This window comes from Spinacia oleracea, chromosome 1 (genome assembly GCF_020520425.1).
Source record: "Spinacia oleracea cultivar Varoflay chromosome 1, BTI_SOV_V1, whole genome shotgun sequence".
In the NCBI taxonomy this organism is placed as follows: Eukaryota; Viridiplantae; Streptophyta; class Magnoliopsida; order Caryophyllales; family Amaranthaceae; genus Spinacia; species Spinacia oleracea.
Window position 1 is genome coordinate 72490972 of NC_079487.1, and position 14970 is coordinate 72505941.

Below are 14970 nucleotides of genomic sequence, written 5' to 3' on the forward strand. Positions count from 1 at the left end.
GTGAATAATGGTTATCAATGGGAACCGTTACACATTGAAAGCTAAAATATAACGACACGATAATGCTCATTAAGGTTAATCAACAGTTACGAAATAATGTTGTAACAACCATAATATTCCCGTAACAATGATTAACCCGGAAAGGGAAGGGTTCCACAAAAGAAGTTAGGCCCACACAGCTCACCCGCACATCATAAGCCCCGAGCTCAACCGGCCAGCCTACATGCGCGTGTGAGTGTGTTCACCAAGCCTCCTTACTGCTTTATTAAACAAGAAGCATACCCATACCCCAATATATAAATTAAGGAATTAGTTGATATTCTACCATTGTAGGACATTTCTCACTTTACACTCTTTTCTTTTGTTTTTCAACAAGAATTTCCAACAGTTTTCAGATCCAAAATTTTCCTAACAAGTGGGTGAGTCAGCAAAGTAAGTTGACATAACACTCCGTTACTCATTTTTTCACGTCCGTTATTATTCCCCCTCATCCCCCCCACCCCCAAAAAAAAAACTATTTTATTTCAGTTTGCTTTTATTTTAAATAGGTGTTATGTTTTTGGTGATACATCACAATATGAGATTTTGATTTCCTCTTATTACTATTACCGATGTGATTGTGCGCGTTTGTCATGAGGCCTAATAAAATTTCCAGCTAACTCTATACTACGAAGTACAACTTTTTATACTCCTCGCTCCTCGGCTCCTCGCAAAATCTTCTTCGTACTTCCAAGTTCCAAGTTCCAAGTCAAAGTTCGTAGAAAATCAAATAAAAATCCCACCAATAATTCACAACTTTTCCCGTTCCCCCCATTAAAATCAAATCAAACCCTAACCCCCCAAATCAATCAACCTCTAATCACTGAATGCCAGGACGAAGATGACGACGCCCTGCGACTCTCGATTCTCTCTCCTCCTTACTTTCATCTCTCATCGTCTCTATCAATCGTCTGAATCATCCATTTCTTGCGATGATTCTAACCAAATTTTGAGAGATTATGCAATTCGAGAGATTAATCTATTGCTTTGGCTTTCATTTATCGGAATTACGGTTCTTTTGCTGAGGAAATTGATCGTTCTTTTCAAATTATGGTCTCATGGTAGTCGTATTCCTGGTCCACCTTCTCCTTCCTTTTATGGTCACTCTGTGCTCTTTACTGGCACCAATCCTCATGAGAATCTTTCTGGTATTTCTTTTGAATTTATTTTTGTTTGATTTTTAAGTGTTTTGAGCTGAATTTGTTGATTACTTTGAGTTATTCCTGTGATATATTTGGTGGTGGTGTTGATCAGCTTGCCGATCAGCATAATCAATGCTGGAAATGAAATAACATTGGTGATTTAGTTATGTTAATAGTTACTGGTACCATTTTAGGAGCTCTATTAAGTTATTCTCTTTGATTAATGCTCCAAATATATCAAGATTATGCGACTGTAGTTTAACAAATAAAGTCTGTGTATTGTAATGTAAAATGTACTATAGTACGCAGTATATTTTAAAATTTTCAATTCATTTCAATTTTTCAAAAAAAAAAGGGGGACAAACGCAGATATTATGAAATTGTCACTTTAGTTGCTAATTGATGTATGTATTTATGAATCATGACATATAAGATGTAATACAATTGTATTGTGATTTTCAATTTGGATGAAGTTTATATTAGATGATACAGCTTGTCGATCAGCATATCAATGCTTGAAAGTGAAAATTTGACGAAATTAGTTGGTCTTAATGGATACAAGTTGCATAATAGTAATAGGTATTTATTAGGCTCTGTTCTGTTCGACTTATTTTGACTTATTGCGGACAAAATAAGTTTAGTTAAGTTCAAAAAAAAAAATTCAAACATTTTCACACATAAGTTTATTTCAGATAAGTTAAGGTAAGTTCAGTTATATTCAGATAATATAAGTTCAGATAAAATAAGTAGAACAAAACAGAGCCTAAAAGACAGTGTTTTGGTTTACAATTTCGATAAGTTTGTATGTTTTCTACCAAAATAGGTTCAACTATTATTGGTGTTGGCCGGTTCACTGATTTTTAAATCTTCCAAAGGGTGTGTTTTGGATATTCATTTTCTTTTGTATACCTGTGTTGAACCATTTGCGATCATCTGGCTAGATTTGAATCAATTCAATCATGAGAAGTATTTCAGAACTTTCAAAATCCTAGGTTGTATATTTAGCTGCGAACTCAAACTGTGTTGTTGATGCTAAAGCAAGGAATTATGGCTGGTTTCATACCAAGGTTTGGCATAAGTTTATTAATGTGCAGTGAGATTTGACTTTCTGTCTGAGAAATCATGAAAGTACATGGTGTTGTCTTACTTCACCAGTCATTGTAATATGGTGTGGTACAATGTGTGTTTTCTTCTTCTATACTTTTCCCTAATAAATGAACGACTCTTTAAAATAATCTGTTTCAATTTACCAAGGGAAGAATTAGCTTACGTTTAATACTTGTACCTCAATGATACCGTCACCAAATTTTATGTGATATACTGATACTTTCATATGTGTTACAACTCAATTAGTTTACCCTTATGAAGTATGAACTATTTCTTATATCAAGCGAAGCTTGCAACATATTTACAGTGTGACATAAATGGGCATATATTAGAAGCATTGCAGCATACACTTTTTAATAATTTTTTATAGTTTTTCTATCTTTATATTGCGTCCTTTTGGGTCTAATTTTCCAATTGTATCTCAGAACTCTTGGATAAGTCACATAAGAAGTATGGATCAATCATAAAGCTATGGCTAAGTCCTACGCAGCTTCTAGTGTCTGTAAAGGATCCTTTGGTTATTAATGAATTGCTTCTCAAGGCTGCTGATAAATTACCTTTGATAGGGAGAGTGTACCGGCTGGCCTTTGGGCAGTCAAGCTTCTTTGTCTCTTCATTTGAAAAGGTATGTAGTGGCCTGAAATTTAGCATTTTTCTTAAACTTTTGCCTAATACTTCCTCCGTTCTTTTTTAGTTGACACACTTCGCTTTGGCACAAGAATTAAGGAGATGTGAAAGAGAAACATAAAAGACAATAATGCCCCTTATTTTCCGACCCTTATCCACTACACTACCAGAGGAGACAGAAAAGGAGTTAAAAACGATTGAGGGTAAAATTAACGTTTTATGACACCAAACATACCCAAAAAAATGTGCCAACTAATAACTTTGCCGAAAAGTGTGAACTAAAAAGAACGGAGGAAGTATAATTCGTAACTCCCGGAGTAACTTGAGGTCATAACATAAGGTCATCAGGTGCTGAAAAGCTCCTTTTGAGCGAGGAAGTGTAATATTGTTATTATTAGCACCCAATTGATCAATTTGCTATTGACTTGTTTTCCTTCATTGAGAATTGAACACATCAAAAACATTAAGAAAATTTCTCGCACTTTGTTTGGATAACAGGAAAAGAAGAGAAAGGGAAAAGGAGGGGAACAAGTTACCTTGTTTGGATAAGGGGTTGGAGGAAGGCATCTATATTCCCTCCAATATTGGGGAGATTTGGAGGGTAAATGGAACTCCACCTTTCCCCTCTCTTTCCACTTATTTCCCTCCATACTTTTCCCTTCTATCTTGCTATTCAAACAAAGTTTAAGTCTCTGGCATGTTCACCTCTTCTCTGGCTACTTCCTACCTCTTCTCCATTATAGATTTTCCCTTGCAAATGTTAGATCACATTACCAAAATACTTCATTCTTTTTATATAATCTAAAATTTGTCACTCTGTAATCTAACATTTCCTCTTACTCCCTTCTTGAGCCTGTGAAACTCAATTTCAGATATAAATGATTTATTACAACAAACTTGAAAGACCTTTTATATTTTCTATGCCACCTATTATTGCCATTATGACCTTGCCTAATTTAGTAAATAAATAAATTGTAGGTCAAAAGAAAAAGGGAGGTGTTGGCAATGGAGTTAAATGGGAAGTTACTTGAGAAAGCAAATGCAATGACTGATAGAGCTGTACATTCTGTAATGGAAAGAATATGCGAAACCATGGGCAAGGGAGCCCTTGATTGTGAAATGTTCTCCCAACACATGGCTTTCTCCATCCTAGGAGCCACATTTTTTGGTGATGCTTTTTTTGCCTGGTCCAAAGCTAATGCTTATGAGGAGCTTCTTATGAGGATTGCAAAAGATGCTAGTTTTTGGGCATCATATAATGTCCCTCCATTCTGGAAACAAGGTTACTGGAAGTATCAACATTTGTGCACAAAGCTGAAAGCCTTGACTCAAGATATTGTTCAGCAGTGCCAGATGAACTACAAACTGTTGTGTCAACCCAACTGCCAGAACAATCCTAAAATGAAAGAAGAGGACGCTGCATCTGGTGCAACTTTTTCTATTGGTGTTGCAAAGCTTGAGAGTTCAAGCTCGCCAGAGTCCTGTTGTCATCTGAATCAACGGGAAGACCCAAATGGAAATGTCATGGGAATGATGTTTCATGGGTGCCTAACCACTGCTGGTCTGATTGGTAATGTCCTAGCCAGGCTTTCAATGCATCCTGAAATACAGGAAAAGGTAAACTTGTTGAGTTTTCAATCTTTTAAAATTGATCACATTATTTTCTCTCTTGAATAAGGTGGGTGTTCTATACTATTTGACTTGGCTTCATGTACTTATCCCGTAACTAGCCGATTATACTTTCTGGATTGTGTGAAATGCCTGTTTCATATGTTTGAAGTTCATAGTTCAAATCAGCATGGCCTTTTACGTACGTACTATTATTTGCGCATACCTCTTTTCTTCACTGATTCAGGCAATTGGAATCTTAGTCCTTCACAGGTAGAGGTAGCATTCTTTCATGCTCTCGTTTTCAAGTTTTCTCGAAAATCTGGTTCCTGTTAAGGGCTTCCTCTCCATTTCATCCTCTCTCTCATGTCCTTGTTTGGAAGAGCGTCAGAGAAGTATCTAAATTAGGTCTACCCTACAAGAAGATTGGTTTCTCCCTATTTTTTTAGTATTAGGTTGACAGGAACTCAACATCTTTATGTTCTTGCATTTAAATCTCTAGTTTATGCAGAGAGCTTCAAACAAGCCAAGGTTGTAAACCATGCTCCAGATTCCCTTGAGCCTCCTTTGTGCAACTTTACAGCATGATATAGTGTCCTAAGCCTGTGCTTTCAGCTCATTTTTGGTAAACATTTGAGATAAAATCTGAATTTGAGAACCCTTTGACGGTTTGTAAGTAAGCTGTTGAAATCCAGGATATCGGTGTATAATGTAGCCTTTTGTAGGAGTTTTCATCTTGGTAATCTTAACAATTAATTCAATTGAGAAGAGGAAACAAAACCTAAAAGTCCTAAACATTATTCTCATGAGATCCATGGCCTTTGGGTGCCGGTTGAATGAAAGAGGGATTTCTCTTAGTATTAAATCACTTCTTGTTACATGTAACATGAATATTGAGAAAATCTACTTCTTTCGTTGCAATCCACAGAGCTGAATGAACTAGTGCAGCTCTAATGTCATTCATTTGCCTTCCTGACATCATATTTGAGCTGCTAGGTTACCTTCATACAGAAAACCTAAATGGAAGTGGAACAATTGGGTGAAGATACATAGATTTCAACTATAGGTTGACCCTCCTGCCTCCTCCCCTCCCCTCCCCCTCCCCCCCCCCCCCCTCCCCCCGCACCAAAAAAAATTCTTCACTGGAAGGCTAACTAACAGGAATTGCTGAGTGTATGTTGTTGGGGATTTGGGGACTTGAGGGTATATTGCCCGTCATGGAAACCTTTGTTATTGCTAAGTAAAGCAGGTTTCTTTGTTAGCGTATTGCTTGGAAGGTATATAAATTCTTCTCAATCTTGGTGGATTAGTAATTGCCAAATGTATTGGTCTCACAATTGTTGCATGTTGTAAGCCTTATACATTATCTGTTCATTGTCATTACTCATTTTTGGATATTTTCTCTGGGTTTACCATGTTGAATAAAGCTTGCTATATAAGCATTTCTAAACAAAATAGAGTTTCCTTGCCTTTCAAATATTTGCCTGGCGGAAACTAAGATAGAAGAGTACCCATCTAATTTTGGTCTGTTGATCCTTTTGCAGATATATTCAGAGGTAATTACAGTTAGAAAACAATTTGATAAGCTAAATAAGCAAGATGTCAGTAAGATGCACCTCTTATTGGCTACTTTGTACGAATCTGCTCGCCTCCTCCCTGCTGGACCTCTGCTCCAGAGATGTTCTTTGGGACAAGGTATGAGTCTCTGGCCGAATTTTGATGCATTCAGGTTTCAGACAGGATGTATTTTGTCTTGAGAAGAGTTATCATTGTAGTGGACTAGTGGGAGTATTAGATCCACGTTCATGCTGAATCTTATTTATCAAACTAATCAAACCTAGAGTTGCTTGCCTTGCAGTGTATAAAAGTCTTGTAATTTGATGCTTTAAGTTATAATGATCTTTGTCATCAGTTAAAGATCGAAGGTAATTATGTATGCTGATAACAATATAATTCCTTAATTCACCCAAAAAAGGAAAAAAAAAAGAAGTAAAGTCATTTCGTGGCAAAGTTATCTCGTACATGGAAAGAGGGATTTTCCGAGACTTGAGAATTATTCGATTAAATTCCATGCTGTTAATAAAGAATTATACAGAGTGACAAGGAAATCCAAATGGGGTGCCTTTTTGTGTCAGTGTCTTTTATGAATGTTATTCTAGGGCTATGCATTTTCATGATTTCCCTTATCTACAGGAGTTTTATGGCAACATATTAACTAGTAGCTTTGTGCAGCTACTGACCTCCAGGGCTTCACCTGTTCCTTAGGGGGCTGGTAAGGGGGGAGCTGGGAGTCACAATAGAAAATTTTACTTATGGCACTGTACGATTAGATAAAAGCCTTTTGTATGACTGATTGGCTGGTTATTCTTTCGGACACCAGTATGTACGTACTCACATTTGTACCTTGTTCTATGTTCAAACTGGCATTTATGCCTTGTTCCAGACTTGGATCTTGAAAATGGGTTGCACATTCCTGCTGGAGCTCTGCTTGTGGCCCCCATACAATTGGTTCAGATGGATGAATTTAACTGGGGAAGTGATGCTGCTCAGTTCAATCCATACCGCTTTTTGTCAAAGTCTGAAAAGAGATCTGAGCTTAGCAGAAGCTCCGAAGCTACAGGTTCTACTCCTTATCCATTTTACTAAATCTTGCTTGTCTAAACAATGGCTACTACTCAAGTAACTGCTTATTTTTTAGCTTATCTGTTCCTCTTCTAATAACTATTAACAGACTTGGCAAGTTGGAAGCTTTGGTAGTTAGTGATATTTCTTATTCATTTGAGGTACAGGCTGGAGAAGATCATTTAAAGGCTGATAGTAATTTGTGACTAACAGTTTAGACAATACTCCGTTTTGGTCTTGAGCATCTTTAAAGCAATTCTTCCTAGGTTATGAGCAAAAGCTTGTAAATGATTTTCATCTTTGAAAAAATGAAAAAACTTTAAGGATTTTGTGGTTGGAGCTTGGACTGGAGGGGATTTTTTCGCAGGTTAAATGGATGAAATGGATGCCTAGATCCTCCTCTATAGGAATGACGTTCTTTTGAGGAGGTTGGGAACTTGGGATGATATGTGTCAGGGAGAGTACTGTTTGTATGGCTCACCCTAACCCAAATTCTAGTAGTCTTGATTTGAATATGCAAACTTAGAAAAATGAAATAATTGGCGAATAAAATGCATAAAGCAACCCGCATACTAGGGTAAAATATGTCAATATAGCGGAGATCAAAGTTAAAGCTCAAGGTAAACAGAGGTGATATGGATCCTAGATCTTGAGCTCAAAACATAGGATCTTGCATACACTCTCTTTATTATATAACCGTTCTCGGCCAGGTCATTTGACGGAAATGGAAGGCTTTCCTAAAGCGCACACCTCATTGAAGTGGGCAGTTGCGCTCCAAGAGTTTATTTCAGTGTGCCTTTTTGGTGTGCCTTAATTAGTGAGATTTTTTCGCTGGATGGCCCTGACCCCAATAGCCTAGTGCTTCAGCGGCTAGCTACACTTCCTAAATACACTGCCGGAGATGCATAAAGAGATTCTATATTGGGATATGAAAAAAAAAAGTAAAAAGGGAATGGGGATTTTATAAGGGAGTAATAGATTAGAGATTTTAGCAGATACACTATGCTCATTGTAGCTGCCCATCTCATTATTCTTTTTCTGTTTTTAATATTGCTATTGATGTAGATGCTGCTGAAGCGCCTCCAGATGCAGGAGAGGATCCTTACATCCTAAGAGATCCATATAAGAATGTTGCATTTCTTCCATTTGGTTCTGGTTTACGTGCATGTGTTGGCCAGAGGTTTGCCATTCTAGGAATCGCATCTATATTTGCATCACTGCTTGAACAGTATGAGGTTTGTTTTCTTACTGATGATTTGGGTCAATCTTCTAATGCAAAACCGTAATTTTGTTCAGGCCACTAAAAATGTGCATTTTTTGTTGTGCCCCGTTCTATTTAACTTTTGATTAGACGGGGGTTGCAACTTGTGAGAGTTGGGGATCATTTGTGTGATGGATATGAACTAGAAGAGTAGGTGGAAAAGGCATTATCTCATAATGGTAGCCATGGTCCTTGAATTCTAGTTGTCCTTGAATTCTTTCATATTTGTAATTTTCATCTTCATCTTGATGTCATGGTCCCTATTTTTGCTTTTACCGGCCACCAATCAAGATCTGTACATGGAGCGTTCTGATTACTTTGATGAAAGTTGAGAACAAACTTAAGGTATAGATTTCTAGTCATTCTAGTTTTGCAAGGAACAAGATGTTATTACTTATTACCCCATTTCTGTCCTTCAATGTCATAAATGCGAATGGGCAACCTTATCCATAGAGTAAAAAAACACAGTTACGAACAACTGATTGCTTGCTCTCTTTTCCTCTGTGTTGCAATTGGAAATTGCTAATATGCATGTTTTATGCCTCCTGGATGATTTGTGCTAGCTGCTCATATCTTTTGTATTAAAGAAATTTGACCATCAAGGGTGCTTATTAGTTATCACGCCGGAGAAATTTTGTCACGGAAATGAGGTATTTTGGACCCATTGTCCATGAGATATGGTTCTAACTTCAAAGTAAAATTGTGAGCTAGTGACTTTTTTAGTTTAACTGATCAATGCAACGAGCTCACGATGTTTCTGTTGCTTTGTACGAGTGAGAATAATTTGCACAAAATAACTCAAGTAATTTGCTGTTGTTGGTTTACTTAGTTTCAAGGCATGGAATACATATATATACATTGTACCTCAATGTATGATGGTTTTTTTTTTTTATTATTATTAGGATTAATTCGATGAAATAATTAGGTTGAAAGTTAGAAGTTTTATGTTCTTAGAAAAAACTATGCATTGTTGTAGGAGAGATTTCTACATGAAAATTGACGTACAATATATGGATTTTGTTGGATTAAGAACGTTATACTACGTCGTTACATAGAGGGAGATTGTTGGATATGAAGTGTGTGAAAAAGAGAGCTTGAGAATTATAGTGTATTTTTTTTGGGTGTAGAAGAAACCATAAAGAGAAAATCCTCTAGACGACATTTGATTTGATCCCTGGTCTTCTACCGTGAGCTCTTCTACCGTGAGCTGGCAATGGGTTGGTTTGGGTCGGAATCAGGTCCACCCGTTTATAAAACGGATTGAGATTTTCCCAACCCAACCCGACTTGTTTACTTAAACAGGTTGAGATTCTCAACCCAACCCGACCCGATTATAACGGGTTGACCTTAAGTTGACCCGTTTAAGTTTTTTCGACCCAACCCATTTAAGTAATTGAGTTGGGTTAAGTTGACTCATTTAATTAAACGGGTTGAAAATCTTGATCCAACCCTTTATTATTGGGTTCGGGTCGGGTTGATGGGTTGGGTTAGCTTTTACCAGCTCTAGTCTTTGGTACTACACTCCAAACACTTTAATTGTTTTTAAGCAACTAAGGCAGTTGGTTCCATTATATTATATGGTTATCAGTCTTATCACCAACTGTGCTTCATCCCTTATTCTTGTTGAACTATGTTAAAGTGCAGTGCTTGTTATTTTTCTCGTATATCAATTGTTGCTTACTCTTGTATTATACGAAGTATATTTTATTCTGCTGGGGATTCTGTTGAAATATGAGAATTTTGATGAGATTTTTACGCAATTTTCTTGTCAAATAGCACACGGACCTAATCACTAGTATATGTCATTGCAGGTTAAACTCCTACCTAGATCTTTTATTGAGCCAAAGCCAGTAATGACCAATTGTGTTCTTCAACTTGGTCCGAGTCCAAAGATAGTTTTTGTCAGACGTAATGCCTGATTGTACCTCTGCTGTGCGTGCAGTCTTCTGTTCAAATTGTACACTAGTTTGTTGTGATGTGATAAAAGGATGACGTCTCTGTTTTCCAAAGTTGTATGGGAGATGCTTTTTCTTGCTTGCTCAGCTATCAAAGGAGAGATGATACATGAGCACAATACGGCTGCTCGTGTTTTTTTTTCTTCCTGCATTTTTCGTTGGCCTGAAGTGCTGGTTTGTTTGCCACAATTTTAGACAGGTTTTGAAGCACTTTGGCCTATCCCTGCAGTGAGCTCTGTGATTTTCCTCCCTACCTTTGGTTTTGTATATGGATTTTGTATTTGGTTCGTTTCTTTTTCTCCGTAAGGAGTTTATGTTGTAATATCATGTAATCCAGATGTAAAAAAGCAGCATTACTCAGGCTACGATTCAGTATTTAGTTAGATATGCCTTATGGGATCTGGGTAGATACGTTGCAAACTTGCAGTTCTATCTGCCATCAGTTCAAAACTTGGCCACTTTTCTGTAGCATATATATATGCTCTTCTAAAGTAAAGATGTAAGATATTATTGGTGAATGGTGAAAACTTATATATTTCAAGTGTTGATAACTGATTTCTCATGAGATTTTAATCACAGAACTGAATATTTGAATGATTTCCCGTGACTCGTGTGTCATGACATTATAATCGTAGAGCTGAATATTTGATGATTTCTCATGACATTTTAATAGACTTGAATATGACCTGGTTCAAATGACACGGTCCAATTTTAAAGATTTCTGAAACGAGTTTGCTTAGAATGACCATGTCGGAATCACATGAAGTATCATGTTGTGACATTATTTTATGTGTCTACTGATTGCAGTCCATTTAATAAACAAACAGAAATCACATCTTGCAGGTTGAATCTACCCTATTGTATACTTGTCCAATCAAATAGCTCTTTTAGTTTTACAATCAATTGCCATTTATACAATCATATCGTGCATTAGCATAATATACATATAGATCATCTTTTGAAGTGCATTGAGTATCGTGTATATGTGTCCATAATCTAGAAAAAAATTAACCCATAAATTAGAAGAAAAAAATAGAAATATAATATTCCCCTCAATTCTTATTTGGGTAGATTCTGTATTTGGACGTGGGAATACCATTATCATAAGGTATTTGACCCTAGAAAATGGTCTACCACTCTTTCCCATGTTCATATAATCATGTCAAAAATGTCAAACAAATTTCACCAATCACCAATTACCAATTTGCAATAATGTCCCCACTCTCTTCCAACACTTAGCCTTGATATAATATGTTATTGTCTTTCTCATAAACCTCTTAATTCTTCCCTCTCAAATAACAAATTCATGGATCCCATCTACCAACTCTCCCTTTCTATTCTCTCCATAATCATTGCTTATAGACTCTTCAAAAAGCTTACCATTAGACTACCACCGGGGCCACGTCCATGGCCTATCATAGGTAATCTCTACGATATCAAGCCGGACAAGTTCAAATGCTTTACAAGATGGGCCCGACATTATGGACCCATCTTTTCAGTTTGGTTTGGGTCGAGTTTGAATGTTATTATATCAAATTCGGAGTTGGCTAGGGAAGTTTTTAAGGAGAATGATCAACAACTAGCGGATAGATATAGGAGTAGGTCTATTGCCAAGTTAAGCAAGAATGGTAAAGGTCTTTTGTGGGCAGATTATGAGCCACATTATGTTAAGATCAAAAATATTTGTATGGTTGAGCTTTTCTCTCCAAAAAGGCTTGAGGCCCTTAGACCTATTAGAGAAGATGAGGTCAATGCCATGGTTGAATCCATTTTCAAAGACTATTGCACCAATCCTGGTAGGTTATTTCACCCTAGCTACTCTCTTGATTTACTATTTTTGTTTACATAAACATCCATGATCTGTGTACATCAACACATGTACATATATAAGCGCACTCGTAGCAGTACATGCAGGCTGGCGGGGGCCATGGCTCCATATATTTAAATATTAAATATGTACAATAATAATACATGTCTCATATAGCTCAAGTGGTTAATTTACCTTGAAAATAGAGGTTTTCGGAGGTTCAAGGTTCAAATCTTGGCTCCCTGTGCATTATACTTAAAATGGACTTTGTCATGATTAACTAATCACTATGCTTTCTTTGAAAAAAAAAATGTTATGAACCCTTGTGAGAAACAGGATGAAATAAGGCTATAAAAGTAGGAGTAATTGTTTAATGTGAAAAGGGTCAATCATAGTGTGATAGTTGCTATCCTATAAATCTTCAATGTATGATTTTCCTTTTTATGCTACATTATATAATTTTAATGTACTTAAGTGATCATATTGAATTTGTTGGCATATTGATACTTATGATGCCAATGCAACATATTGCTATACTTTGATGTAGAGAACAGGAGCAAAAGCTTGTTAGTGAAGAAATATTTAGAGGCAGCAACATTCAACAATATAACAAGGCTAGTGTTTAGGAAGAGATTCGAAGACGCCGATGGTGGTATGAGTGAGCAAGGATTGGAAATAAAAGCCACATTGGCGAATAGACTGAAGCTCAGTGAGTCGGAGTCTAAGGTCAAGTGGGAGCAAATTCGATGGCTTCGTTGGTTGTTCCCCTTAGACAGCAAGGCATTTGCTAAGCATGGAGCTCGAATGGATGCGCTTACAACGCAAATTATGAAAGAGCATAGTCTTACTTACCAAAAGAGTGGTGAAACGGCCAAGCAAAACTTCATTGATGCTTTATTTAACTTGCAAGAGGAGTATGAGCTTAGTGATGATACCATCACTACCCTTCTTTGGGTAACTTCAATTTTACCATCTTAATTTTCATCTATTTTCATATCAATTTGAATGCTTCTAATTTAGGAAAGATTCACCACGTTTAATTTGACAATATATAAGCTCAACAAGATTTCACCCGAAATTATGGAAGTTAATTTACTCCTTTTACTTACCAAATTAATATATTTTCTTAATGATTGTACAGGACATGGTTATTATGGGTATGGATACTATTGCTATATCGGTAGAATGGGCTATAGCGGAGCTCATCAAGAACCCAAGAATTCAAAAGAAGGCCCAAATTGAGATGGATCTTGTGACTGGATCAGACCGAATTATAACCGAATGGGACTTCTCAAATTTACCATATTTGAGATGCATAGCCAAGGAAGCACTAAGGCTACACCCTCCAACGTCCTTTCTCCTTCCTCATAGGGCCAAAGCCCATGTTAAGATTGCGGGCTACGACATTCCTAAAGGCTCGAATGTCCATGTTAATATTTGGGCCATTGCTCGCGATCCATTAGTTTGGAAAAGCCCATTAGAATTTCGACCCGAAAGGTTCATGGAAGAGGATGTTGATATGAAGGGCCATGATTTTAGACTATTACCATTTGGTGCTGGAAGAAGGGTTTGCCCAGGAGCTCAATTTGGGCTGAATTTGATTACTTCTATGTTGGGCCATTTAGTCCACCATTTTAGTTGGACTCCGGCTGATGGGCTTATGCCTGAGGATATTGATATGGAAGAGAGTATAGGCCTAGTGGCCCAAATGCAAACCCCACTGCAAGCAATTGTTTCTCCAAGATTACCTGACCATTTGTATAAAAGAGTTGTTATAGACTTGTAACTTTTTTCTTTTAATTAATAAATGCAAGGTAAAATACATTAGGTGTCCCTTTACCTGTGGGGTGACCTAAATAGTCAACATTTACAATAGAGGGGTCAAATTCTTATTACAATCAATTTACACATTTTTAAATCTACAAGATGACCAACATTAGATATCTAGTTCATGTGTATTAAAATGTATATCTTTACATAACTGCAACTTGTTTTTAGTTTTTGTTTTGTTTACTCAAAATGAGCTTGTAACAGAATACGAGTTGTTTATGTTAGAAGTTCTTGTTGAAAGTGCAAAAGAAAAGAGTGGAAAAAGTGAGAAGGTGAAAAATCCCACATTAATAAAATGTCAACTTTATTCTTTGTTTATATTTGGGTGCTTGAATGCAATACTTGTTTAAGAAAGTATGAGAGGTATGGAATGGACACATAACAAACACACATGCGCGTGCCAGCCGCCCGGGTCGGGCTTGGGCCGTGGGGCCATGAGCTCTTGGGAATGCGGTTCGCGGGCATGAGGTGAGTTTTGTGGACCCGTATATTCCTTTTGGTCAGAAGCGGTTTGGTAAATTCTTGTTGTTAGGGTCAGAAGAATTAATCAATCCACTAATGGCATTGATTACATAATTTGTTCTGTTGTAACTGCTCCACTACTTCCTGTTTTTATTCTAATTGTTTTATGATTGTTGCAGTTCTGTCACTCTCTATATATATTTCTCACTCTCTATCTCTCAAATTCTCTTCAGTTCTAGGCAAATATTCTAGTCTCCAATCGAGGCTTGTGAGTGCACATAATCCTTGGTGTCGTGTTAACTCTGGTGGGCATCCGCAAGCGTTCTACTGCACCGGGGCAGCGCATAATTGTCTTTTAGAGTAGTCGTTCGACCACATCGCGACAAACATTCAGATCGTATTTTGTAGCATCCAGATAAGTTATTCTAATTGTTTTGCTAACAATCTTAAAGACAAAATGGCTTTCAATTCGAAATTCCTAATTCCTGATATGTTTAAGTTAGAACCTCT

At 36.9% G+C, this 14970-nt stretch overlaps 2 protein-coding genes across 2 annotated transcripts; both read left to right on the forward strand.

Annotated features, from left to right (window-relative positions):
- Positions 1 to 583: 583 nt before the first annotated feature.
- Positions 584 to 10926, forward strand: LOC130465469 (cytochrome P450 72A397). Its single transcript, XM_056834241.1, has 7 exons — positions 584 to 1187; positions 2714 to 2913; positions 3894 to 4532; positions 6068 to 6218; positions 6967 to 7143; positions 8211 to 8380; positions 10218 to 10926. Exons 1-7 carry the CDS (start codon positions 881 to 883, stop codon positions 10323 to 10325), a joined length of 1752 nt encoding a protein of 583 aa, XP_056690219.1. The 5' UTR covers positions 584 to 880; the 3' UTR covers positions 10326 to 10926.
- A 610-nt stretch (positions 10927 to 11536) lies between these two features.
- Positions 11537 to 14295, forward strand: LOC130465472 (cytochrome P450 98A2-like). Its single transcript, XM_056834244.1, has 3 exons — positions 11537 to 12157; positions 12716 to 13122; positions 13310 to 14295. The coding sequence occupies exons 1-3, from the start codon at positions 11668 to 11670 to the stop codon at positions 13952 to 13954; spliced, it is 1542 nt and encodes a 513-aa protein (XP_056690222.1). The 5' UTR covers positions 11537 to 11667; the 3' UTR covers positions 13955 to 14295.
- Positions 14296 to 14970: the final 675 nt, after the last annotated feature.

Coding starts and splice junctions, on each gene's coding strand:
- LOC130465469 (XM_056834241.1), top strand. CDS start 881: ATGACGACGCCCTGCGACTCTCGATTCTCTCTCCTCCTTACTTTCATC. Junction 1,188..2,713: donor TCCTCATGAGAATCTTTCTG/GTATTTCTTTTG, acceptor ATTGTATCTCAG/AACTCTTGGATAAGTCACAT. Junction 8,381..10,217: donor CACTGCTTGAACAGTATGAG/GTTTGTTTTCTT, acceptor ATGTCATTGCAG/GTTAAACTCCTACCTAGATC.
- LOC130465472 (XM_056834244.1), top strand. CDS start 11,668: ATGGATCCCATCTACCAACTCTCCCTTTCTATTCTCTCCATAATCATT. Junction 12,158..12,715: donor AGACTATTGCACCAATCCTG/GTAGGTTATTTC, acceptor ACTTTGATGTAG/AGAACAGGAGCAAAAGCTTG. Junction 13,123..13,309: donor CCATCACTACCCTTCTTTGG/GTAACTTCAATT, acceptor ATGATTGTACAG/GACATGGTTATTATGGGTAT.